Here is a 26,066-nt window from a genome sequence, read left to right on the forward strand (position 1 = left end):
ACATATGGAAGAGGGGGAAATTCTTTATTTGAAACCTATCAGTATATTTGCATGTAGGTCTATCGTTTCATAGCAGTGCATTCATTAAATGTCTTCTAACTTGTTCCATGAACCCCTTTGCTCTTAAGCACTTATTTTACATACTGTTCTGTAGGTGATCCTATTAACATGAAGGTGACTACCTTTTGAATGGGGCAATCATATGCAATTAAATGTAAAAAGAACAATCAGGACAATTCTATGTAAAGCCTAATATAAAGCAACCATTCACAGCAGCAAATAATACAATCATCCTGACAACACAATCATCCTGAGAATACAATCATCCTGGCATTGCTAAGTTAATTAACACCTTTGGTGCGACAGGAGGCCACTATCTTGAGTCATGGCTAAAACACAAAAAATCTAATTTGCTTTGATAAGTTCACATTCAGCAATTTTGTGCTGGAGGCTCCCTTTGACATTCTTTTGCAGAGTAGGAGGATGGCTACTTTCCCTTTAGTTCTGAGAAATGCAAAACAGGGCAGATGATATCTTTTACTAAATTTTTTTTTGTTGGTTTGATGAGCGTCCGTGGTACATCAGATTCCTACTCTGTCAGAGAGCCTAAGAGAAATTTAATGAATGTCAGTGGGGGGTGGTGTACTGCAAGAAGATCAAACACATCCATTCTTAAGGAAATCAGCCCTGAGTGGTCACTGGAAGGACAGATCATGAAGCTGAGGCTCCAATACTTTGGCCACCTCATGAGAAGAGAAGACTCCCTGGAAAAGACCCTGATGTTGGGAAAGATTGAGGGCACAAGGAGAAGGGGATGACAGAGGACGAGATGGTTGGACAGTGTTCTCGAAGCCACAAACATGAGTCTGACCAAACTGCAGGAGGCAGTGGAAGACAGGAGTGCCTGGCATGCTCTGGTCCATGGGGTCATGAAGAGTCGGACACGACTAAACAACAACAACAACAACAGGGGGATGGTGTGAGGGAAAGAGAATTGAACCAGAGGCATTATGTCCCAAACACAAGCCTAGCTAGCAGCAATGTAGTCTCTGATTGAAGGTTCTGGATGAAGGAAAGGGGGACAGGCATGAGTGATAAGGAAATCTGCCAGCATAATGTGTGATTTCATGAGGGTGATGATTTGTTGTAACATTGGTTTTGGGCCCCAGGGGCCCTTTCCTTCCTCCAGAACTTTCAGAGACTACATTGCTGCTAGACATGTTTTGGACACCTCTTGTCTGCTTCTCTCAGGATAGAAAAGACTAGGTTAACAAGCACATCTCTTGCAGAGCTGTTGTTTTCACTTTCCCTCTCTTATCCTCACGAATAAAACCCTTCCTCCAAGCTCCTGCTTTCCTTTCATTGAGGCCCAGTTGACAGTTACCTACTCAAACTGCTACTTAGCAACTGGGTGGGCAGAAGGAGGATATCTCAAGGAAGGAAGGAACGGTGCCCTGCTTCAGCACCATTACTTACAGCCCCAATCGTAATGGTTTCCTTATATACAGCACTACACGTAATGGTTCAATTAGGCACAAAAGCATGTTGGTTACATTTCCCATACTTAGACCAACAGTGATACATGTCCAACAACATAGTCCTTTAAATAAGTTGGGCGCTTGGGAACTCTGCCAGACCGCCGGGGACTGGTAGCCAAGTCCGGAGGGCCACACAGTTCTTGCTGAGGCTGTGGTGCGACCCTAGGTGGCGTTGGAACCAAATTCCCTGGATCCGCTGCTGTGGGTGGAGCCTCCGCAAGTGGAGTGGTCTGAGTCTGTGGTAAGTCTGGCAGACCCTCTGAAGCGGCTTGGTTCGGCTCCACGCTGGCAGTTTGCGAGGGAGGTGTAGGTGGGGCCTCGCCATCTGTACGTGTCTCTTCTGGAGCCGCAAGCGCAGTTGGGGGCACCTCGGTAGTGTCCAAGTCCCCAACCCTGCGCCTAAGCTGGTCTATGTGCCGTCGCCACAAGCGTCCGTCTTCGAGTGCCACCTGGTACGAGCGAGGTCCAGTGACTCCCACTACTGTGGCTGGCACCCAAGGAATGTCCCCCACATAGTTCCGGGCAAAGACCTGGTTTCCTGGGACAAATGACCGTGGCGCGTTGGCACAGCCTGGGGGTTCAGCCACGGCAAAGTCCGGGTGTAGCCGGTCGAGTGGTGACCTGAGGCGGCGGCCCATAAGCAGTTCAGCAGGACTCCTCCCTGTGGCCGCATGAGGGGTGATGTGTTGCACGAACAAGTATTCGGCGACCCGCTCATGCCAGTCTCCCCGGTCCAGGCGCGCCAGTGCCTCTTTTGTCGAGCGCACCATTCTTTCCGCTTGCCCGTTGCTGGATGGATGAAAGGGTGCCGTTAGGGCATGGCGGATGCCCAGTCCCAAAAGATACCGCTCAAACGTGCCTGACGTGAACTGTGGTCCGTTGTCAGAGACAAGGACATCAGGACACCCATGCGTTGCAAACAGGCCTCGCAGCACCCGGATGACAGCTTCGGTAGTGGTGGAGGGCATCAGGGCGACCTCCAGCCATTTGGAATAGGCGTCCACCACTACCATAAAGGTCCGGCCGTGAAAGGGGCCAGCCAGATCAATGTGCACCCTCGACCAGGGTGTCTTTGGCGTCTCCCAGGTGTGTCCCTTAGCTGCCGGTGGTGCAGGCCTCGACTCTTGGCACGCTTGACAGGCGGACACCCAGGCAGTGATGGCATCGTCCATATTAGGCCACCAGACGTAACACCGAGCCAACGCCTTCATTTTGACAATTCCCGGGTGGCCAACGTGCAGAGCCTCCAGGACGCGCTGACGGAGTCCCTGGGGAATCACGACGCGGTCTCCCCACAGCAGACAGCCGCGATGAGCTGAGAGTTCATGTTGTCTGGTTGCGAAGGGCTGGAACTCCGATGCAAAAGGCCCTTGTGGCCACCCCCTCCACACCCAGTTGAGCACCCGGCTGATGGTGCGATCCTGGGCAGACGCGGAGGCCACAGTGGCAGCTGATACAGGCGCTGCCGGAAGATCCTCAATCAGAAGGAGCGATGAAGCTGGAGCCGGGTCTTCCACAAATGCTGGAAGAGGGCAACGGCTGAGGGCGTCGGCATGGCCCATCGATTTCCCCGGGCGATGGATGAGCCGGTAGTGGTAGGCAGCCAGGAAAACAGTCCATCGCAGCATGCGTGGCGAGAGGACCGGTGGAGTTGGACGATCACCGGCGAGGAGGCCCAGGAGTGGCTTGTGGTCAGTGATGAGGTCAAAAGTCCTGCCATAGAGGTATTCATGGAACCTCTTCACTCCAGCCACAAGTGCCAATGCCTCCTTGTCGAGCTGGCTGTAATTCCGTTCCGTCAGAGATAGTGTCCTGGAAAAGTAGGCGAGCGGTGCTTCTCTTCCATCTGGAAAACGGTGACTAAGGACAGCACCGATGCCAAAAGGTGAGGCGTCGCAGGCAAGGACCAGCGGCCTGGATTCACTGTACTGTACCAGCACACTGTCTGATGAAAGGAGAGCCTTAACCGCGTTGAAGGCCGCCGTCTCCCGATGACCCCAGGCCCAAGGCGTCTTTGTACTAAGGAGTCGGTGAAGAGGCTCAGCCACTGTGGCTTTGTGGGGCAGGAACATGTTATAAAAGTTCAGCAGCCCCAGGAATGCCTGCAACTCTGTCTTGTTCTTTGGGGTGGGGGCCTGCTGGATAGCGCGGATCTTGGATGTGGTCGGGTGAAGGCCGGAGGCATCGATAAGATAGCCCAGGAACTCTACCTGTGGAACGGCGATCTGGCACTTCTCCCTCTTTACCTTGAGCCCGGCCTCTTGGAACCTGGTCAGCACGGCACGGAGGCGCTCGAACAGCTGCTGGTGTGAGTCTGCAGACACCAAGACGTCATCAAAATATGGTACCACGCCCGGAAGCCCTTGCAGGAGACGCTCCATAAGGCTTTGGAAGATGCCAGGAGCCACACTCACCCCGAACTGCAACCGGCGGCAACGGAATGCCCCCCGGTGGGTGACGATCGTCTGGGCTTCAGCAGTGGCATCATCGACTGGCAGTTGTTGATAGGCTTGGGCAAGGTCCAGCTTAGCGAAGACCTTACCCTCACCCAGGGAATGCAGCAGGTGTTGGACAACAGGAACCGGATAAGCGTGCTGCTGAAGTGCCTTGTTGATCGTGCACTTGTAGTCAGCGCAGATTCTCACCGACCCATCTGGCTTGACAGGCGTGACGATGGGGGTTTCCCACTTGGCGTGGTCAACCGGCTCCAAAACTCCTTGGGCGATCAGTTTGTCCAGTTGTTCGTCCACCTTAGCCTTGAGAGCAAAGGGAACCCGGCGTGGCTTTAGCTTGATGGGGGCGACTTGTGGATCAAGGCTAAAGGAGATGGGCGTACCTGTATATTGCCCCAAGGTGCCATCAAAAACCTCGGCAAAGTCTTTGACCAGACCCTCAGTCTCTGCGTTAGAGATGCAGTTGATGCCGGTGACTTCCAGGCCGAGGGCATCAAACCAGTCTAGCCCTAGGAGGCTTGGCCGCTGACCTTCGACCACCACCAACCGGAGCAGGCCCGAAAAATCCTTGAAGGCAATCCGGAACCGGCCAATGCCTACCACGGGAATGTCGTTTCCCTGGTAGTCTCTCAGGTGTACGCGGTGAGAGTCGAGTTGCCTTTTGGACACTCTGGGTACCAGTCTTTTGATGGTGCTCCACGACACGATGGACAGGGCAGACCCGGTGTCGATCTCCATGTCACATGGAGCTCCTTCAATGAGCACCGTGACGTTCAGCTTGCGTCGCGTAGGCGAGTCGGTTTGGCCAATCGTGGTTCCAGACGGGCAGCGGCAGTTGGTGAGAGCGAAACAACTTTCCTTGGCAGACTGGAGGGAAGGCTTGGACTTGCGAGTCGATGAAGGGGGGGTGTCAGACGGAGCCGATCGGCAGACCTTAGCGATGTGGCCCCTTCTGGAACACTTCCTACAGATGGCGTCTCTGAATCGACACTTGGCACGGGAATGGTTGCCTCCGCAGCCGGCACATTCCGGTTGGCCCTTGGACTTCTGTTGGAACTTCCTGTGCTCCCGCTTTGTCTGGTGCACGTCATCGCCTTCACTGGAGGATGCCTCATCACTGCTGGCCTCTTCATGATGCACCGGAACTGGCTCCCTAGCAAGACGCGGGCTGCTGCACTTGCGGATCTCCTGGGCGGAGCGTTCAGCAGCTTCTGATGCCACAGCCTCCTCAATGGCTTTCTGCAGCGTGAGGTCTGGCTTGGCGAGGAGACGCCGTTGCAGATGGATGTCCCGGACCCCGCAGACGATTCGATCCATCAGGGCATCGTCTAAGTCTCGGAACTCACAGTGCATTGCAGCCTGTCGCAGGGCGGTGGTGTAGTTGTTGATTGACTCCCCCTCTGCCTGGTTCCGGTGGTAGAACGCATGGCGGGCAGCAATCTTGGACGGCTTTGGTGCGTAGTGGTTGCGGAGCTTCTCTTGGATCGTGTCCCATGGTGTTGCCTGGACTGCTTCGGGCGCAACCAATGCTCGGGCCGTCTCAAACACCTCAGGCCCACAGAGGCTGAGGAATAGGCCCCGCTTACGATCCTTTGATACTGCTGTCAGCTCGTTGGCTTGGAGGTAGCAGTCGAACCGAGCGAGGTAGGAATCCCATGATTCAGAGGCTGGCGCAAACGGCGGTAGAGGCACAAGTGAAGCCATGATTCCGATGCCGGCGTGAAGGGCGAAGGATGGAACACAGTGCTCTAGCCAGAACAGTCAGCTCTGAATTGGTTCTGTCCAGTGATTTCGCTCAGTGATTTCGCTCTGTGATTCTGCTCAGTTCAGAGGCTGGCCGCATCTGGCTGTGCTCTGATGTCCATCCATCCCATCCTCGTCGCCAGTGTTAAGTTGTGGGTTGACATAGCAGACGACACAGCGATTTCTCCAAGTAGCTCTTTATTTCGTAAGCTGGAATAGAACTGACTGCAAACAGCTCAGCCGGCCTGCTTTTATAGGCAGCCGGCTGTCAACATTGTAACAACAACAGCCCAGAGTTCCCGCCTAAAATAACTGACGCGGACCTGAGGGAAAACTATCTACAGACCTGAGTGAAAACTATATACAGTATCCCCCTGCTGGCCCAGGGTGAAACTTCACTACATAACACTCACGAATAAAACCCTTCCTCCAAGCTCCTGCTTTCCTTTCATTGAGGCCCAGTTGACAGTTACCTACTCAAACTGCTACTTAGCAACTGGGTGGGCAGAAGGAGGATATCTCAAGGAAGGAAGGAACGGTGCCCTGCTTCAGCACCATTACTTACAGCCCCATTCATACAAGCCCATTCATGCTTCCTTGTAAGTAAACCCCACTGCGTTCAGTCAGGCTTACCCCCATGTCTGCATAGGGCTACGGTCAGAGTAGTGGAAGGGCCACGTGTCTGCATTCAAGTGAATAGAACACAGCAAATGTCTGCACTGAATTGAGCATATCATGGAGCGCTCAGACCTGTCCCCTTTCGCATCAGACCGCCTTAAATTTCACAGCGGCGCTGAAATCCGCCTTTTCCTCCCTTACATTTTGCCTTGAGGGGGAAAGAAAAGGCGGGTAAGGAGGAGTAAAGGAACCGAGAAGATAAACCTCCAGGCAGCAGCCGGCAGGACTCAATACTGTACGTATTGCTGCTACAATTCGACTCCTCTAAAGCTGAGGCAAAATCTGAAGACGAGCTGCACCATATCATAGAGAGAGAACAGCCAAAGAGTAACGCGCGCCCTTGCCGACTGAATGCGGCTCATTCAGAGTCTATGGACAACTCTATGGTTTCGAGGTGTTGTTGTTCATTTATGTATGCATACATAAAGCCGGAGAGGAGCGGAAGCCCCGTGGCTCTTCCTCGCGCGATTCTGAGTTCTCGCGAGAGAGGCCGCGACGGAGGAGGAGGAGGAGGAGGAGGCGGAGTCGGGCGTGCCGGTTGCCGCTGCGGGAGGAGGAGGAAGTGGTTGTGTCATGGCGGCGGCTGTGGCGGGTTCCGGACCTGGCGCGAGTTCAGCGTCGCGCGGGGCTGGCGGAGGAAGCGGCGGAGGCGGAGGCGGCGGCCCGGGAACCCCTCGCTGGTTCTTCAGCCGGGAGCAGCTGGAGAACACGCCGTCTCGCCGCTGCGGCGTCGAGGCCGACAAGGAGCTCTCGTACCGGCAGCAGGCAGCCAACCTCATCCAGGACATGGGCCAGCGCCTCAACGTGTATCCTTCTGGGGCGAAGGCGGCGGGCAGAGGGACGGGGAGGGGTGGTCGCGGGCCTAAAGGGACGAGAAAGACCCTCTCCGGCTGCTCCCCACCCCCAGCCCGAGTTTTTCCTCCAGGCAGGCGGCCCCTTTGGAGAGCCGAGGAGGCCTCGCCTGATCTGGCTCCTCCTCCTCCTCCTGGCTCGCCTTTTCCCTTCTTCTCCGGCTGAGGGGGTGGGTGGGAGGGAGGCAGGCGCCACAGGATCCCCCGGGAGTCGGGGAGGGAGGGAGGGAGGGTTTTGTTCGGCGGCTGCGTTAACGGCTCGGCGCGATGGCCTTGCAGGCCCCAGATCCTGCTGCCACGAGGTGACCTGTACTGCCTCGTGTGTGTTTGTGTGGCTTGTGAGTTCTGTGCGGGGCTGAAAATGAGGCTTTTTTTTGTAGTTGTCGCCTCTTGGCGCAGAGAAACTATGGGCTAGCGTCTCAAAAGGGGGCCTTTTGAAGAGCAGCCGTCTTGTTTCAGCTAAACTGTTCAGTAATGGCTTTGTGCATACGTGATAGGGTTTCGTCTTCTTAATCTCAGGTTTAGATAGCAAGTTGTTAGTTTAAGCTATGTGGGTTGGTTGTTTTTTTTTTTGTAAATTGAGAATAATTGAGATAGGTATGAAAAGGAACAGAAGCCTGCCCCTCCCTACACACATTCAAGTGGAGGAGATTTGATGCTTCTCCTAGCATGTGGATTGAGGAGATCACACAGGGCAGCCTTTCCGCAGCCTAGCAAATGCTCTCCCCCCCATTCTTGTTCTGAAATAAAATAAAAAATGGTCAAAGTACTGCAAATAGTCCATTATCTCAAAAGAAAAGTTAGGCACTGTAGAATGTATTGGGTGTTCTATACAACGCCTTCAGTTGTCTGAAATCAGGAATGATGACAGGCTTATTCTAAAAACTTTCTTTCTCTGCAGAATTTAGACATAATCACAGATGTTTTAATTATTATTTTTAGCAAGGATAATCTGCTATAATAGGTTGAACAAACATTTCCCCCCATTGGGTATATTAACTAGTAGGCTAACTTTATCCTCAAACCCACTTTCACAGACTGCAACAAACTTATTACAGTAAAGTTTAATAACCCATCACAAATTTCCTGTAAGTCCTGTGTAGATAACTTTGTGAACCCACTGTGTGTTCTTGTTGGACAAATAAACATTGTCTATACTTGTGAATATGTGACTGGATGCCTTGATTAGCAACAGCTTTTCTAGATTTACAGTGAAGACTTATTTACAGTTTCCTACACTAGGAATACTTGCAGAAAGTTAATCATTTCTAAAACAACAAACTTTGTGTGGCTTTTCCCAACAAACATAATGTAGACTAAAATGTGGAATAATCTGAAAATCTTGAAAGCTTTAGTATACATCTTTGAAAAATATCAACAATGACAACGTACCAACCACCCAGAATGGCTGTGTACAAGTAAAAAAAAATTAGTATTAATTTAAAAATATGAATAAGTTACAGCCAATGCAGTGTGATTTCAAACACACCATTCCTGATTTTCTGAATTCACCACTCCCAATGAAGCTTCTTGCCCTACATTCCGGCCTTTCTTGCGAGTGGTTTTACCCTTTGGGGGATGGGGGCACAATTCTTTATCTGTGAGCCCTGGACTAGATACAGCCTATTGAAGTTTGGTTTATATAGTGTGTTCCCCTGTTAATTTAACAGATATTTTAAAGTTATATCTGAATGAAATGAAAATAAATTAGTCTTGTCTTTTACATATTGTGTCTTATGGTTCAATTTAAGCACTTGGAGAGAGAATTCTAATTTGGGTACTTAAACAAATCTTCCTTAACTCTCTTTTTAGATCTCAACTTACAATTAATACCGCAATTGTTTACATGCACAGGTTTTATATGCATCATTCCTTCACAAAATTTAATAGAAATGTAAGTACATCTAAGCCTTTTTTTTTTTTAAGCTTTTATACATCTAAGCCTTTGTAAGAACAGTGCTGTTTGTGGGATATGTAGCATTTATTTAAAAATTTCTTTGACATTAGTTAGTCTCAGTCTGTTATTTCTGCTTGTAAGTAGTCACCTATGGTAAGAGAATCTCATTTATAAAATCTTGTTTACTATTAGTATCTCTTCATGAACTAAAATGCTGTGCTGATTTTGATTTAGGTGAGTGTGTGTCTTGCTTAGACTCTCCAATGAGTGGATGGCCATGGTTAGGGAGATTCTTTCACAGCTCTGTGAGTTAAGAGAGTTTGGATAATTCATGCTCCAATCAGTTCATTTGGGGGGCATTAATGCCAGTGAAGGATGCATAATAGCAGTACTTGGAAGCCATGGGCAGTGTCCAGTATTCCTGTCCCTTTAATACAAGACATGTCCACTTGTGAGGTGAAACTTTTCCCTGTGCGCCCCCCCCCGAAAATCTCCAGAAGTTTGAGAAGACTCTCCATAGAAGATTTTTGTGGGTGTCAGGGGAGGAGAGGAAGGGGAAGTCTGGCTATACAGACTTCTGCTTACAGAATGTTGGATACAACACCAGCTGCTTATAAACTGGAGTGGAGTTTGTGGTTCATAATGAAATTGGAACCTGATAGACCTGTGCCAATGTGCCTTGTAAGCTGCAGTCTCTTATGTCCTCCAGAAACTAACAAGAGCCTTAAAGGTATTTCTAAAAAGTTCAGTAATGAAATTTCTTTACAAATGTAATTAGCATAAACACAGTGGGAGTTTATTGTAAGTAAGTGCCCCTTATCTAATTTTGTATCGTTTGGAGTGGATAATGAATGCTTACATTTTTGTAATGAGTGATAAAATGCAGTATTTTTGAAACTGGGATATAAGAAATAAAAATGCTGTAGTGTTGAACATGGATCCAAAGTAGTGCATACACATGAAGCAGTTGTGTGCATAGCTGCAGTTTTGTTGTAGTTATTGTGGCCATACAGTCATACCTTGGTTCTTGAGCTTAATCCGTTCCGGAAGTCCGTTCAACTCCTGAAATGGTTTGAAAACCAAGGTGCGGCTTCCGATTGGCTGCAGGAGCTTCCTGCATTCAAGTGGAAGCCATGTTGGACATCCGGCTTCCGAAAAAGGTTTGAAAACCGGAACACTTCTGGGTTTTTGGCGTTTGGGAGCCAATATGTACGAGTACCAAGGCGTTCAGGAGCCAAGGTACGACTGTACTTGCATAGACAAGCTATTGATATTGCAAGGGTAGAAAGAAAACCCTGGTTGTACATGTGGTTTGTCATTTCTACAAGCAAGCTCCCCCTTTGCTTGCAGCCAAGGTGCTGAATATGGTGCTCTGACCAAGAGTCTAGTTTCTGGTATTATTCTTGCTTTGTTATTCCAGCAATCATAGGTTTTGTTTAGTCAGCTTGTTGGCAGCTTATGTAGCTTAGAAACTTCAGGACACCTAGACAAAGTACTTCTGTCTTCTGTAACAGCCAGAAATGGTCATGGTTTGTTGACAGGCTAGATATTGCAGATGGAGCTTGATGGTTATAGGTAGCATCCTTCTCTCTTGCTGATAGTGTGTGTTAGCCATATTAAGAGAACTTAAATTTTGCTTTAAGAAACATAGACTGTTTGGTTGAAATAGTACAAACACAGTAGGAACCTGTGATTCTAATACTGTTTTTTTCCTATTTTTCACTGCTACTGAATAGATTCTATGGTTATTCTGATAAATAGCTGTAATGTAAACAGTGTATCCCATAAGGATTCATTGGTGTTAGATATTCTTTAAAAGCGTTTGGACATGATACTACTTGTGGCTAAATTTTGTTATAAAAGGCTTTTTTTTAGGACAAAAGAGAAAATGCAGTAAATGGGCAGAAGATATTACTGTTTTGCAAGGAACTTTAGCGGGCTGCCATGCTTTAATATCTTGGAGAAACTGTAAACATTGGTGGCAGAATGCTAATTGCTTCAAAGCTAAATAACTTTAGGATCCAAGTATGGAGAAATCAGTTGCTTAGAGCAGTGTTTCCCAACCTTGGGTCTCCAGCTGCTGTTGGACTACAAATCCCTGACCATTGGTCTTGCTAGCAAGGGATGATGGGAGTTGTAGTCCAAAAACAGCTGGAGACCCAAGGTTGGGAAACACTGGCTTAGAGCACTACTTGGGGGAAAGGGAAACAGAATTAAAACTTTGTAAAGGCTTGATATATCATACATTCACAAATTCTGGAAAGCATCTGGTGGGACACTTTAAGGGAGGGAATTGTACAGTTCAGATACCATCACCAAAAATATGCTTGTTTGAGGTTAGATATATTCACTTCATATGATGGCAGCACCAAGGGCAACATCTCTTCTGCTGATTTTGACTCCTTGCAGGGAGGGGGCAGTATTTTTGAGAAGGTGCTTTCGAAAGCAGTCTTGACTCAGGTTCAAATGTCAAGAACTGTACTTTCCATATTCTCAAACAACCTGGTGCCCTTAAGATGTGCTTGGACAACAATTCCCATCAACTATGCTGGGGGTGGGTGGGATTGATGTTCAAACACCTAGGCCTGGACACAAACCAACACTGGAATTCATGAGTAAATGATATCACCAACTCCCAGCGACTCACCATTTTGTGCTGCTGCACCCTAGGCCATCTGAGGTTTCTGTTCAGTGCCCAGTGGCAGCCACACTTCAAAGGGCATTATAGTAGTTGAAATAAGTTGCCATGTTCTGTGTGACAGTGACAGATGCTTAGTCTCAATGTGTAGAGCTGGCATATCAACCAAAACTGATGTGCTACATTCCTAGCCACAGCTCCATGTGGACATTCAAAAGCAGTGTTGGGTGTGACTTCCTTAAATTTTGGAATTGTTCCTAAGCCCTGATCAATAAAACTGCCCAGTGTCAATATGTGATACTTATCTGGGTTGCTCACACCCATCTAGGCCCTCACTGAGCCTAAGCAACCAAGCAAGAACATCATTGGCATGCCTGATGCAAACAGAATGGGAAAACAGAGCTGAGTGCCATTAGCAAACTAATGACTCCATGCCCCCAAACCCATGGTGAACTCATCTAATGATTTATTATAGATATTAAAAGATAAGATAGAACCCTGTGGAACTCCACAAGATAACTCACCTGAGGCAGTCCAGGAGTTTTGTGTACCATCATTTGGAGCCTTCTTGTTCAGTAGGAGCTGAATCACACCCTACCTTGGTACTATCTCCTTGCCCACAACAGTGATCTAGAATGATTGAAAGCTCTCCTGTACTAGGGAGTACATGAGAATTGGCAGGGTCATGCTCCCTATCTTTTTGATATATAGAACATCCACAGTTGTACTGGTTGCCTTGGTTTAAATCATAGCATACCTTTGAGGGGAGGACTAACATAATTAGAGAATGGGTTGAGCAATTAACACCATGTCTAAGTGACAAAAATAGTTATACCTCAAACTTTGGTTCAAATAACAGTTGGCTGCAAGACTTGAAGCAGTTGCATCCTCTCACCTGTTGCATTGAAACAGTAGAAATGAAGATAAATACATATTGGCAATCTTTGCTGCATAGGATATTAAACACTTTCAGTAAGTCTTGTGCTTTCATTGATTCTATAAAGGCTATTTCAGGAAAAGTGCTACATTCTAATATTTCTAGATAGCAGAACGTAGAGTAATTTTCAACTTCCACAAGGCTTTATCACACTTGTTTTAAGATTTACCCATTTGTTAGAGGTAACTAATCTTATGGGAGATGTGTTGCAACATTGTTCTGACTGAAGCATTTTTTGTCTGACAGATTATATCTCCTACTGCATTATTTTTGGCTGCAAAAGTGGAAGAACAGCCACGAAAACTCGAACATGTTATCAAAGTAGCACATGCTTGCCTTCATCATCAAGAGCTGGACACAAAGAGTGATGTACGTACACCTTAGTCTTCATAAAGCATAACTGACACTTTAAAACTGCCAGCTTTTTCCTTTAGTCTTGGCAGAATTGTAAGCTGCGTTGTTCCTTCCCATTGCATATTTGAATTCACAGATAATACATTTCTACTTAATATTAAATGATATTAAATGCAGCCTGTCCTAATAATTGAAATCAAAATACTTTTTTTAATTGGAAAAAAAATGTTTCTTCCAACTGGGGAAAAATGCTTGTTTTTTGCTTTATTGGCAGATTTTGCCATATTACACATTTTTTCTACTTCCCTCCGATGACCATCTCTTCTCATAAAATATTAAGCTATTCAGACATTATGTTCTCCATCTCACCTCTACATGCAATGAGAGCAGGAATCTCAATGTGCCTCCTTCCTTCCTGTATTGAGCTCCTTTCAAAACTTAAACTGGGTGTTGTGCATTTATTTAAGCACTTTGCAGGTTAGGGACATATACAAACAACATACTCTGTTCAAGCATTGCCTTTTCATACAGTTGAGGGAAATATAAAAATGTTGAGAAGAGGGTTTGAACCCAGGAGCCATTTCTGATCTCACTATGCTTAGAGGTAAGAAAGGGAAATAAATATCTGAACATCCCCAATATTGCTATGTATATTAGAGACAACTGTTATGTTGAGACTAATCAGAACTGTGTGTTTTAAGACATCATGAAAGAAACAAAAGCATGAGAGAAAATAGTTTCTTGCTGTCTTGGTGACTGTGATGTATACCCCAAAATAAGTGTTGATAGCCAATCAGTTTATTTGGTTAATACTTTGGTATTACAGTGGTGCCTCGCAAGACGAAAAGAATCTGTTCTGCGAGTCTCTTTGTCTTGCGGTTTTTTCGTCTTGCGAAGCAACCCTATTAGCGGATTAGCACTATTAGCGGCAAAGCGGATTAGAAAAGGGGGGGAGTGAAAAAAATCGCAAGACTCGCAAGACGTTTTCGTCTTGCGAAGCAAGCCCATTGAGAAATTCGTCTTGCGAAGCGCCTCGAAAAAAGGAAAACCCTTTCATCTAGCGTGTTTTTCGTCTTGCGAGGCATTCGTCTTGTGGGGCACCACTGTATTAACTTGTTAAAGTTGCTGTATTGATGCTTCAGCATTTTTCTTTATTATTAGGCATACCTTCAGCAGGCCCAAGAGCTGGTTATACTTGAAACAATAATGCTTCAAACTTTAGGTAAGTATATTAAATGTATATAATGATATTCTGAAAGCACCTGTATAGCCAGTAATATCTTCACATTATAGTGTAGTTTCAGTAATAGAATACTTACATATTTGATTGATGGACACACAACATACATATTATGAGAAATCTGATCATAGAAGCCATTTTATTCTTGTCTTTTCACCATGTTTATAGCCTGTCCTTTCAGAGTTAATCTAGTATAATCACACTTACTGCAATAAATGTACACATAGTAACTAAGCAGTATAACTGCTTGCATTTTTTTTTAAAAAAAAATTCAATGCAAGTACCCTAAACTTAATTTAGTAGTCCATTATGAGATTATTACGCACTTGAAAGAAACATGACCCCAGGTACTTTTAAATTTATGGACATATATAATGTAAGTTTGTGAAATAACACATTTAATTTTTCAGGTTTTGAGATTACCATTGAGCATCCACACACAGATGTTGTGAAATGTACGCAGTTAGTGAGAGGTCAGTAACAATTTAACTGATTCTTTCCCTACATCTCTGTAGGAAGGTGGTGTGACTTACTAAAACTGTTTCTGGAATATTACTTCTGCTGTGAGTAAATCATTACTAGGTTTTGTTTTTACCTGGATCTATAAAGGATATGTAGATTATAAGTTGTATGGTGTGTTTTTAAAGTAAAAATTGGCCCTCCAGGTACATATTTTGTAGATATTGCTGATACGGGTGATTTTGCTGTAAGATGATCAGAGAATAAGGTAGACATCCATATACAATCAATGGAATTGGGGATAAAGGATTTTTCTTTTTGCAAAGCAAGGCAGACAACAGGCCATAGATGGAAATTATTAAGTACTTGCAATACATAGTTGCTTCTGAAGCATTGGTCAGTTTTCACAGCATTAACTGTTCTGACTCTCTTTTCCCTTTCTAGATCTGCAAATACTTTTCTCCTAGGCCTCCCATCTTATTCAATTGTAATATATTTATTTTTATTCTTTCTTTTTAATGAGGTAGACCTGCCTAATTTCTGGACCGCATATGGATTAAATGATGTGTCACAGTCATAGTGAGAACTGAGCCAAGGTTCCCTGAATTTTAGACAGTTGTGGGCAACCTTTTTCTGTCTGGGGCTATATTCCTTCTGAGTAGTCTGTGGTAGGTAGCGTTGGAGTAAAAAATGTATGGACCTAGTACCAGAAGTGGGAGGAGGCACTCATTTTTCTTTCTGCCGCACCCCCTACTCCCCACGTTTTGTCCTCCTTTCTAGCTCCATGAAATTAAGCCAAGGACTCCCAGGCTCCCGACTCCTGATTTTTCTTTTTTAAGTTGTACTTGCCTGAAAACGAATGGCTAGAATTAAGATGCTATGGTAATACCTTAAAAGGTGGTTGTTTTTTTAGGTGACTATTATTTTAAATTAGAAGAATTTAGCAAGACAGCATTATATATAATGGCTTTTGCATTTGTTTCCTCAGTCTTTCTGATCCATCAGTTTATTCGAATTTGCTGGTCACCATCTTACAAACATTGATAGCCTATAAGAAGGTCTTTATCTGCTTCCCTACTTTCACATACATTATTTCAAAAAGTTCATCATCTGAAAAAGTGCAGGTGAAGAAGACAGTTGTTTGAGAAAGCGCAGTTTAGTCTCTTTTTACCTTGTGAATTTTGAAGAAGCCGTTCTTTATCCCAACACTGCCACCACCTTTCAAAGGGGCAGGATTGGAGAATACATGATCAGAAATCTTCTTTTAATGTTGTGACATCAATATTTGACAAATTAAAAGAACTACAGTGGTACCTCGGTTTACAAACTTAATCCATTCTGGAAGTCCGTTCTTAAACCAGAACCGTTCTTAAACCGAGGCGCGTTTTCCCTAATGAGGACTCCCACCGCCAGTGCCCTTCCAGTGTTTGGATTCCCTTCTTAGACCGAGGTAGAGTTCTCAAACCAAGACACTATTTTCGGTTTTGCAGAGTTTGTAAACCAAATTGTTCTTAAACCGAGGTACCACTGTAATGACATCCTACAATATAAGTGGGGAGCCTCCAGCCTGTGGGCCAGTCTTGGTCTGCCAGAGCATCCAGTTTGGCCTGTAAGCCGTTTTCCCCAAACCATGCCCACCTGTCTAGTGGACAGGTGCTGTTGTGAGCTGTCTTCCTTAAAGGGTCAGCAGTGCTAAAGCAAAGATGGAAAAATCTGTACATCATCAACATAATGTTACGCTGAGTTTCTAGGTTGGCTGACACTGAGGGCCGCCTCCTTTTGCTAGAGTAATGGTGATGGCAGGGTGAAAAACTGGTGGTGACCACTGAAAACTATAGAGAATCAGATGTTTTTTGCTGACCTCCAGCTTCATTTTTATTGGCAAGATGGAGGTCATCTATGATTTACTTAGAGCAAACCTATTAGTAGTTGAGTTGTAAGGCTCAGGCTATGAAGACAATTTGAATTACCTCAAAACATATTAGTTGAATTAGCTTGAAGTGCTGGCTAGCTTGTTGTGTTGCTTTGATTAAATAAATAAATAAATTCATGTTTCAAGAAACCTTGTAGCAGAGTTAGTTTGAAGAGTAGCTGAGTAAACACAAACTTTGCCTTGGCAATGGCTTGCATTGTGTTCATTTGCAAGTGGGCCGCTTGTATTATCTTCACATAGAAAGCATTTTAGTTTGGGGAATTAACTATACTGGTGTCTAATTTCATTGTTTCTTTTTTTCTTACAGCAAGCAAGGATTTGGCACAGACATCCTATTTCATGGCTACCAACAGGTTGTTATCCTGAACCTCTTTGTTGCACTGTTGTAGCACACTATAGCTTCCTTTACTGCAGGGTCCCCTACCTGTGTCGAACCCTTGTTGCAACAGGCGACTGGGCCATCTACTGTGGTGGTACCTTCCTGTCTGCAGTGCGGTGTATTGTACAAGGGCCTAATGGCACAAAGGGGTTAAATGCACGATGTGAAGTGTAGTGGTGCTTTCTGGTGACTTTTTCTCGATTGTGAGTGCATAAGTCTAAAAATGGTAGCCTGAATAGCAGCTAAAGATTACAGAGAGATAAACTTAACCTAGAAATCCGAGCATCTTGGTAAGTACAAAGCTGTTTCTAGTTTACCCTTGTAGTTAATGGCATTTTTTTCTTAATGAAAATAAAATAGCATTGTTTTTTCTAAAAAGAAATCAAATAACAGCTGTAGTAAAAAAAAAAGTTTTGTTACAGCTACATTAGAACTAGTCTATAAGACATTTAGCAGTGCAGAAGCTGGCTAGTTCTTTAACATATTTGTGTGGGAAAAAAGCTCTACTATTAATTGGTCAGAAATGACCTCTGGCCAGTAGGTTTTCAGTTTTCAGTAAAATGGATAGTTGGAAGAGAGATGTAAATAAATTTCAAGTGTTCAGGAAAGTGCCCAGATGACATTCGCATGGAAAAATTGTGGGTTTTAAAAAAATCTGCTGGCCTAAGCAAAGCCTTGGTCTTGACTGCTCCTCTCAACTACTGCATGGCTGGGAGGAGGAGTAAACAGTGTTTAGTTGTTATTTCCCCAATTCCTGTCTTGTTAACTGATTTAAAATAAGCTTGAGTCATGACCACTGGTTTGAAGTTGTCTTATTTTGTTATTAATCATTAGATTTTAATTCACAGTTCATGGTTCATAGATAAAGACCAGTCAGGAATTGGGGGAAGTGACACTATATCCTGATTTATTATTTCTCCTGGCTGTGTGATAGGGGTTTTATCAGTATGTTTACCAGCCTAGTCATTAATTTTATAGAAAAAAGTAGACTTTGCAAAAAGGAGATAGGTTAATTTGTATTCTGATGCACAGTTCCAGCCTTGGAGAGAGCATGAAAGCCAGAGGCAAAAGAGAGGATAACAGGTTTAACTTATGTGAAGCGGATATGAAATGGAATGGTGAAAGAAGACGACTTTATAAATAATATCTAAGAGTTAAACAAATGGAGAGAACATTAGGACATTAGAGAGACATTAGGGATATAACTCAGACATTGGTTTGATTGAATGAAATAAAAAGAGTGAGCAGAAGCCTACAGTAAAGTAAACAGGGTAATGGAGAATATAAATGAGGGTTTAGAAGGGGGAAATGATGAATTTTGAAAATAAGTAAGCAAAAATCTGAAGACCTGGGAAGAGATCCATTGTGTGGCAAGGATACAGGAAATAATGATCTCCCCTCAAAGTGATATTGTTAAGAGGGTTTGAGGAGATGAAAGAGGAACTAAATGCCTATGTTATTCTGGCTTGCAGTTTGAATGATTAATTATGAACTGATTATGGTGTGGAGAAAAGAAAGGCGCATGTGATTTTAAGCTCATGTTGTTGGATCCAGAGAAAATAAAAGTGGAACTCTGCTCATGCAGCAGGGCTTTCCAGGATCCACCCCACCACCACCACCTCAAGCCAATCCTAAGGCACAGTGGACCCTATGAAACAGCTTGGGATAGGCCACTGAAGGTTGCAGTAGACAAGGAAATGAGAGGAATTGGGTGGGGCTGCCTTGATTAAATGGAATTGTTTTTCTGCTTAAATCTCTGGGTCTAGGACATAGTTAGTGTAAATATGCACATAATCAAATATTTGTTTAATAAGTACTTGCTAGGGCAGACACACTTGTTAGAATGAATATCTTTCCATTAGCTCAAATTTCAAATCAATGCTAGAACATGGAATTTCCACAGTTGTGTTGCTTCCAGCTAGAATTTTTTACTTGATCATGACTTGGTTGACTTGACTAATGCAAACTATGTTGCAGGCTGGACTGGCAGGGATTTCATTTTCCCCCTACATGTTACTTTACACGTTACTTCACTAACTTTCAAAATGAAGCCTACATTACAATGCCATAAAATTTGAAGGAGTATATTTTTCCATCAATATTGATATTTATGAATGCTAATATTTTTATTTCCTTGTGTATTAAGTTCCTGTACTGCTGGAAGAACAGAATACTGTAGTAGTTCTTCCATTTTATCAGCAGAAACAGATCTAAATTATTGTGTATGAATACCTGTATGTTTTGTTTTTTAATATAAAGTCCCAAAGTTGTACATTAAAAAAAACCAAACATTTATAGCTTAATAATATATACCTTGAATACTGTGGTGATAAGTGCTCTCTTCTTGTTTTTTGTTCTTTTCCATGTTTGACGTTTGTTCTTCCATTGTGAAACATTTCCAACTACAGTCTGCACCTTACTACATTTTGTCTTCAATACAAACCAACTGTGATAGCATGTGTCTGCATACATTTGGCTTGCAAGTGGTCCAACTGGGAGATTCCGGTATCAACTGATGGAAAGCATTGGTGGGAATATGTAGATCCTTCTGTTACTTTAGAATTACTTGATGGTAAGTAAAATCTGTTTTCCTTTATTCTTTTATTTAAATTTGTGTTTCTAGTTATTTTGTTTGTGACATTCCTGTTAACCTTTACCATGATGGCTAAAAAGGCATTTATCCAGCAGTTACCTGCAAACTAGGTTTTTACCATTTCAGTATGTAATGCAAGTTTCTTTTATTATAGCTTCATCCATGCTGAATGTTAACACTTTTTTAAAAATGCTGACTTTTAAAAATAATGCTACATTTACTGTTTTGGGTGTGGGTGTGTATTTACCAGGGTGGATCACGCTGGAGGTTTATACTGAGGAGTGGCATTAAAATATATTGTATTCCCTCCATTACTTTTTAAATCCCCCCTCCCCCCAAAAAAAAGTATCTTAAGCAGTGACTTAGAAAACTAGTTTTAGGCATACGTAAGGTTCTTTTGATTGAATAGATAGCCACTTCGGGTGGGGTTTACAATCAAGTGGTATTCTATATAAATTTTGTTAAGTCTAGTCATTAAAAAGTGCTGAAAGTTGCTAATAGGAATTGAGCTAGTTATTTAGATGTTTCACTTAATTTTGTTTTCATTCACAGAGCTGACACATGAGTTTCTTCAGATACTGGAGAAAACTCCCAATAGATTAAAGAGGATTCGAAATTGGAGGGTAAGAGATTCTTGTGGTAAAGAAACTGCTTCATCTATACTATATGTAAGCATCTGCTGATCTGCTTTCAGCTTTGTTGAAAGCCAGCATCCAACCTATCACTTGCTAGGTGAATTTTGATGTTCCAGTAATTTAACCAATAAAATCTTCATTATAACAACTATAAAACAGTTGTGAAAACGACATGTAGTAAGCTAGACCCAGAGTTACCCTACCACAAATGGTAGCATCTTAATTCGAGATGAGGCTTCCACTTGAGGAAAGGAGAGGGGAAGTGCCAATTTCCCTTTTGTTGTATCCTCACACTGTTCTAGAGGGTCTTCTAACCCGAACAGGTGTTTAGGATGTGCAGAGTAAAGGAGGAATTTATGTTAATCATCTCCCCCAGCAGAAGTTTGCATAAGGGAAATTTTAATCCAAGTGATTTATTTATTTATTTATTTAGCCAACTGATGTTCAAAAACACTGAGCTTTTGAGCTCAATGTTCTTTGTCAAGGTTCAGAGTAAAATAACTAATTGCAGTTGCATCATGTTCTTCAGTTTTGGAACTGAGTAGCTTCTACTGACTGCCAGATGTATTTGTAGATGTTACACTTCATATTATGTCCTAATTTTACACTTTTATCCTTGTGTAGGCTAATCAGGCTGCAAGGAAACCTAAAGGAGATGGTCAGGCATCCGATAACTCCCTTCTTGGTTCATCTTTGGTTCAGAATTCCATTTTAGTAGATGCTGTTGCTGGTGTATCTGCAAATGCAACTTTCCAAAAACCATCTGCATCCACATTTCCTGCCCCAGTTCCTCTGAACTCAGGAAGTATCTCTGTTCAAGATAGTCAAGAAAATCTGGCAATACTGGCCACGGGAATGCCAGGTTCTTCTTACAGTCTGTCAGCACATCAAGAGTGGCCTCAGCACCAAGATCAAACAAGGACAGAACAGATGTATTCTCAGAAACCAGATACTTCACTGCCTGGTGGACAGTTCAACATAAACTTTCAACCAGGCACTTCATTGCAGTTACATTCAGGATTACATCACAGAGCTGACAAACTCTCTGAGCATTCTACTGTGCACAAACCGGGAAACAAATACCATGGGCAGGTGACATCTGCACCTGTAATAATGCCTCAGAAAATGTCGTTGGATAAATACAGAGAGAAACGCAAGCTAGAAACCCTCGAACTGGATGTAAGAGAACACTATATGGGCCCTGAACAGCAATACAAAAAGCACACTCAACCCCAAGCAACAAGTAGCAGTTCTGTAACTTCCCCTATTAAAATGAAAATTCCCATTACAAATGCAGAGAAGCCTGAAAAACACATGCCTGACAAAAAAGAAAAAGGCGGGTCACTCAAATTGCGGATACCCATTCCACCCACAGAAAAGAACTCGAGCAAAGAAGATCTGAAAATGAAAATCAAAGTCTCTTCCTCAGAAAGGCATAGCTCATCAGATGAGGGCAGTGGGAAAAGCAAGCACTCTAGTCCCCATGTTAACAAGGAAAAGCACAAGGAACATTCCATAAACCGCCATCATGGTAGCAGTCATAAGCATTCCCATTCCCATACTGGTGGCAGTAGTAGTGGTGGCACTAAACATAGTAGTGATGGATTAACGCCAGCTGTTCTGAGGAGTCCTGTTGGCTTGAGCAGTGATGCCAATTCCTCTACTTCCGGCTCTTCAAGAAAGAGGCTGTACATCAATGATGCTTCTCACAACCATCACTCCAAAATGAGCAAAAGTTCCAAAAGTTCAGGTAGTTCATCTAGTTCTTCCTCTGTTAAGCAGTATGTATCCTCTCTCAACTCTGTTTTTAACCTTCCCTTACCCCCTCCTCCCCCTGTCGCATACCAGGTGGGCTACGGACATCTCAGCACCCTCGTGAAACTGGACAAGAACCCTGTGGAGAACGGTCCTGATGCCAGTCACGAGTACAGTACAAACAGCCAGCATATGGACTACAAAGACACATTCGACATGCTGGATTCACTGTTAAGTGCCCAAGGAATGAATATGTAACCAGTTGCTTTGGTCCCTTTCTCCTTTTTTTATTTAAGAATATTAGAATGGAAACCTTCATAAGCGCAACCCCAGCAGTTGCTGCCCTACTTTATATAGATATATATATATATAAATATATATAATATATGTAAGTGCTGCTTTATCCTTCACTCTGAGAAGAAGAGGTATAGTAAATGAGCCTATCTCCACATACGATAGTGTTATAAATACTGTAAATGACTTGGAAGGTGCAAAAATCACAGTATTTTCCACAAACACAGATGAGAACAGTAGGTTTGAATGGCTGCTCTTAGCTGTATGGAATGCCTCGCACATTGATTATTTATAACTGAATATGCCAGCCACAGTTTTTGTTGCTTAGTTTATGAATGAGTGTATTTTTTTTAATGTGTATTTATACTGTATGTATGATTTGCATGTTTCAAAGAAGGGATATGTAAAGTATACTGACAAATGTTTACAACAAAAGTGGAGAGAAATGTACATACATTTTTGTATGTTTAGATAAACCATAAATACTCAGGATTGGAGCTGCTTGTAAGTATGACAAATATACATAACTTTCCCCCCTTGTATCAAAGTCAATCAGAAATATAAATAAAAGTGGCACTTCCTGTTAAACTGTAGGCCTTATTGGGAGCCACTTCCTGAGAGCACTTCACTCATTGGGGATCATGTACCAAGTGTGGATGGATGGTCAGCCACAACACAGTATCTCCAGTGAGGCAATGTGAAAACTGCTCAGGCCTCCATTTGTAGTTTTTTTTTTAATTAGAAAAACAAACCCAAGTTGACTGCTGAAATGTCAGTAGCTTTCAGAAGGGGAAGCAAAAATAAAAGTTTATATAATCTTTTTGATGTGAAAGTGCATTTAAATGTTTGGCTTGATGCAGTAATAGAGACACAGAGCTGTTAATAATGGTTATATAGATTAACGTGATTTAAGAACTGAAATACGTAAACGTATAGTGAAATTAGTAAGTTTTTTAAAAAACTTAAGTTATTAGTGAACAGGGATCACTGTTTTCCATTAGCATTTCATACAGACAGCCACGTTTTGACTTTAAAAAAAAAAGTGTGTTATGTGAGTGAAATGCCATATTTCTTTTACAGGTGGAATACTATCTTTGCAATAAATACAATTATTGGTATCCCAACTTTTCCCTTATCTCAGACAATAAAAGAACTGTCACGTATGCTACGTGAATTGTACTTGTGATTGTAATAACAAAACTGGAGGTTTTTTCAGCTCTGAATAATCACTCGCCAATTAAACCACTAGTATACATTTTTATGGCTGTAAGTGTCATATTACTGTTTTCATTCACCTGCCTTTTTTAAACAATTGATGACCGTAGTGAATGTTGATGGGTTTTTGTTAAAAGCCGATGTCCCATTTTACCAGCTAACCCTAAGTGCATGGAATTTACCTCAGCATAAATTCAGTACAGTAGCAAGTGTTACTTACTGGGTATTTAATGTAAAGATTTTATTAAGTTATCCTCGTGTCTGAGAGGGATTCACTATTTGGAAACATCTGTTCTTGCACAGTTTATGCTCTAATTTGTTATAAACACTTCAGCAGCAAATCTGAAGTTTAAACCCCGTTAGCTACACTAAGCTAAGTGTTTTAGATAATTGTTGAGCATGTATCCAATTTGTAGTTACAGTATAATGTAACTACTTGTGCATCAATTACTATGTAATATTCAGTCGCCAGTAATGCAAAACTTTGTACTACATACTTGAAGACGTTTATTTGAATTATGGGTGTCTTTTTTAAACACTTCTTGAACATGGACACTATGAATAATGTATCTTCAGATTTTAATCTAGTCCTTAGCCCTTCACAGTCTGCCTCATCCAAAACTGTTAACTTCTTCACCCTTGTAACTTTTTACATTGAAAGAATATTTCTTAAAACCCTGTATTGTGAAACTTGATCCTGCATTGTTGCATATTTTTTAGCCTTTTTAGACTTTATTCGCTACCTCATCCATGCTATTAAATCCTGAAGAATTTTTGCCATACGGTGTAAGCAAGATTAAAATGTCTTAAATTGTGATTCCCAGTAGGAAGAAGACAAACAGTAAATGTTTACTTTAAATAAAATTTATTTACAAAGCCTCATAGTATTTGCTTACAAGCCTGTAGCTTTGCCTTGGAATGCTTTTTACCCATTACTACATGAGGATGTAATGGATACATGTTACAAGACAGATAAATATCCTAATAAACATACAGCTCTTGTCTTACCTTTGCAGAAATCCATAAGTTGAATGAGGTTCTGTTCAGGTACTTATAATCAACCCTGTGTATTCTACAAATGACCATAGGATTGGTCCGTCCTCCTACTATAAATGCAAATGTTGCTATTTGAAGATTGAATGAGTGTTTCCTTTCATAGCCATATTCTTGGATAAGAAACATGACCTTCCAGATACAGTTGGTCTCACCTCAGCCAGCATGGCTAATAATGATTGGAGGTGTACTCTTAACATCTGGAGGGGCACACGTCTTCTAGATCTGTTTTGATAAAACTGCTGAAGAGATTTGAGCCTAGTCAAATTGCCACAAAGGTCTGTAAAATATAAACGGCAGAAGTACCAAAGAACTATAAAATTCTCTTAAAACGCAAACAACACAAGGGGCTGGCCTAAAGTAAGATGTGTAGAATTAACTCGAGTTAATTTAAGACTTAAATAATAACCATGAAAATACCATGGTTTGGTTTCTTAGATGTTTGCAATTTTTCTTCAATAAGTAATTGAAATTAGTTTACAGATCATTTATGTCAGGCTTAAGATATTGTGACATACCTTTTGGGGGCAGCAGTAGGTGATACAGCACTTTTGCAAATAAACTGCTTTATCTCTCACATTTAGACCAACATGTATCCTAAAGCACTCTTAGTAGAGCATGCCACATAAATTCAAGCTCAACTTGAAAATTTCGCATTTTAATAAACAAGTTTCAGTATGCCCTTCATTCAAAAAATGCACACTTATGAAATTGATAAACTCAGCTGATGCAAAATAAATAAAATCATGGGAGTTTATCCATGCCACAATGGCCCTCCAGCATGACAAGGGAGAAAAAGATAACTGGGAGATGACCATTGTGCAGAGTAAAAGTTGAAAGTAATTGTAATAATATTTGGTAGCATGCATTGAATGTATTATAGAATGCACCTATAGGAGTAGCATCTGATGTGAACAAATTTATTGACAAAATGTGGTTTGGGCTATTTTTGCAAAGTGAAGGAAACTTGAGTGATTAATGGGATAAATAATTGGGAACTCCACAAAGTAAAAAGGTGCGCATGAGAAATGGGAAAATCTGAGTACTTCCGTTAAATCCATGAAAGGAGCATACTCCATATGGTTGCATTAAGAAAACTCTTGGTACAATCCTATCTATAAATGTCTACTCAGAAGCAAGTCCTACTGAATCCATGGTGCTTATTCTGTGATAAATATACGTGGAATTGCTGCCCCAGTTTTTGTGGACCTCAAGTCATGTTTCCCATTAGTGGTGCTATGCACTATTGAGTTTACTGTCATTTGCTGAGTGGACTATCATGATAGCCATTGAATGCAGGGATTAGTCAATGCTGCACTTTGAATTCTGGCATTTAAATTGCACTTTTATACCTCTGCCTTAGGTCTTAACAGATTCACCTCTACCCTCGGTGGTTTAATTTTATATAGATCTATAAACTC

The 26,066-nt window shown here is 42.8% G+C and overlaps 2 protein-coding genes across 4 annotated transcripts in view; one reads left to right on the forward strand and one right to left on the reverse strand.

Annotated features, from left to right (window-relative positions):
- Positions 1 to 6,657, reverse strand: part of TMEM163 (transmembrane protein 163) — a 113,226-nt gene extending 106,569 nt beyond the window's left edge. Inside the window, exon 1 of the mRNA XM_081873490.1 lies at positions 6,368 to 6,657. Coding sequence (XP_081729616.1) covers positions 6,368 to 6,373 — 6 coding nt within the window. The 5' untranslated portion in view covers positions 6,374 to 6,657. The remainder of the gene's footprint in view (positions 1 to 6,367) is intronic.
- Positions 6,658 to 6,931: 274 nt separating this feature from the next.
- Positions 6,932 to 24,611, forward strand: CCNT2 (cyclin T2). Of its 3 annotated transcripts, XM_081871763.1 has the most exons (10): positions 6,945 to 7,218; positions 9,076 to 9,157; positions 12,982 to 13,104; positions 14,251 to 14,311; positions 14,740 to 14,802; positions 17,029 to 17,074; positions 19,509 to 19,672; positions 20,246 to 20,316; positions 20,953 to 22,078; positions 22,177 to 24,611. In XM_081871763.1, exons 1-10 carry the CDS (start codon positions 6,986 to 6,988, stop codon positions 22,239 to 22,241), a joined length of 2,034 nt encoding a protein of 677 aa, XP_081727889.1. In that variant the 5' UTR covers positions 6,945 to 6,985; the 3' UTR covers positions 22,242 to 24,611. The 3 variants fall into 3 exon arrangements, 2 of the variants coding, with proteins under 2 accessions (XP_081727889.1, XP_081727888.1); XM_081871762.1 differs by having other exon boundaries at positions 20,953 to 24,611; XR_014158899.1 differs by lacking the exons at positions 20,246 to 20,316; positions 20,953 to 22,078; positions 22,177 to 24,611 and having other exon boundaries at positions 6,932 to 7,218; positions 17,029 to 17,390; positions 19,509 to 19,648.
- The last annotated feature ends 1,455 nt before the right edge of the window (positions 24,612 to 26,066 follow it).

The sequence above is a fragment of the Podarcis erhardii genome (genome assembly GCF_964252035.2).
Source record: "Podarcis erhardii genome assembly, chromosome: 1".
NCBI classification, from domain to species: domain Eukaryota; kingdom Metazoa; phylum Chordata; class Lepidosauria; order Squamata; family Lacertidae; genus Podarcis; species Podarcis erhardii.

Coding starts and splice junctions, on each gene's coding strand:
- CCNT2 (XM_081871762.1), top strand. CDS start 6,986: ATGGCGGCGGCTGTGGCGGGTTCCGGACCTGGCGCGAGTTCAGCGTCG. Junction 9,158..12,981: donor TCACAAAATTTAATAGAAAT/GTAAGTACATCT, acceptor TTTGTCTGACAG/ATTATATCTCCTACTGCATT. Junction 14,803..17,028: donor ATGTACGCAGTTAGTGAGAG/GTCAGTAACAAT, acceptor TTTTTCTTACAG/CAAGCAAGGATTTGGCACAG.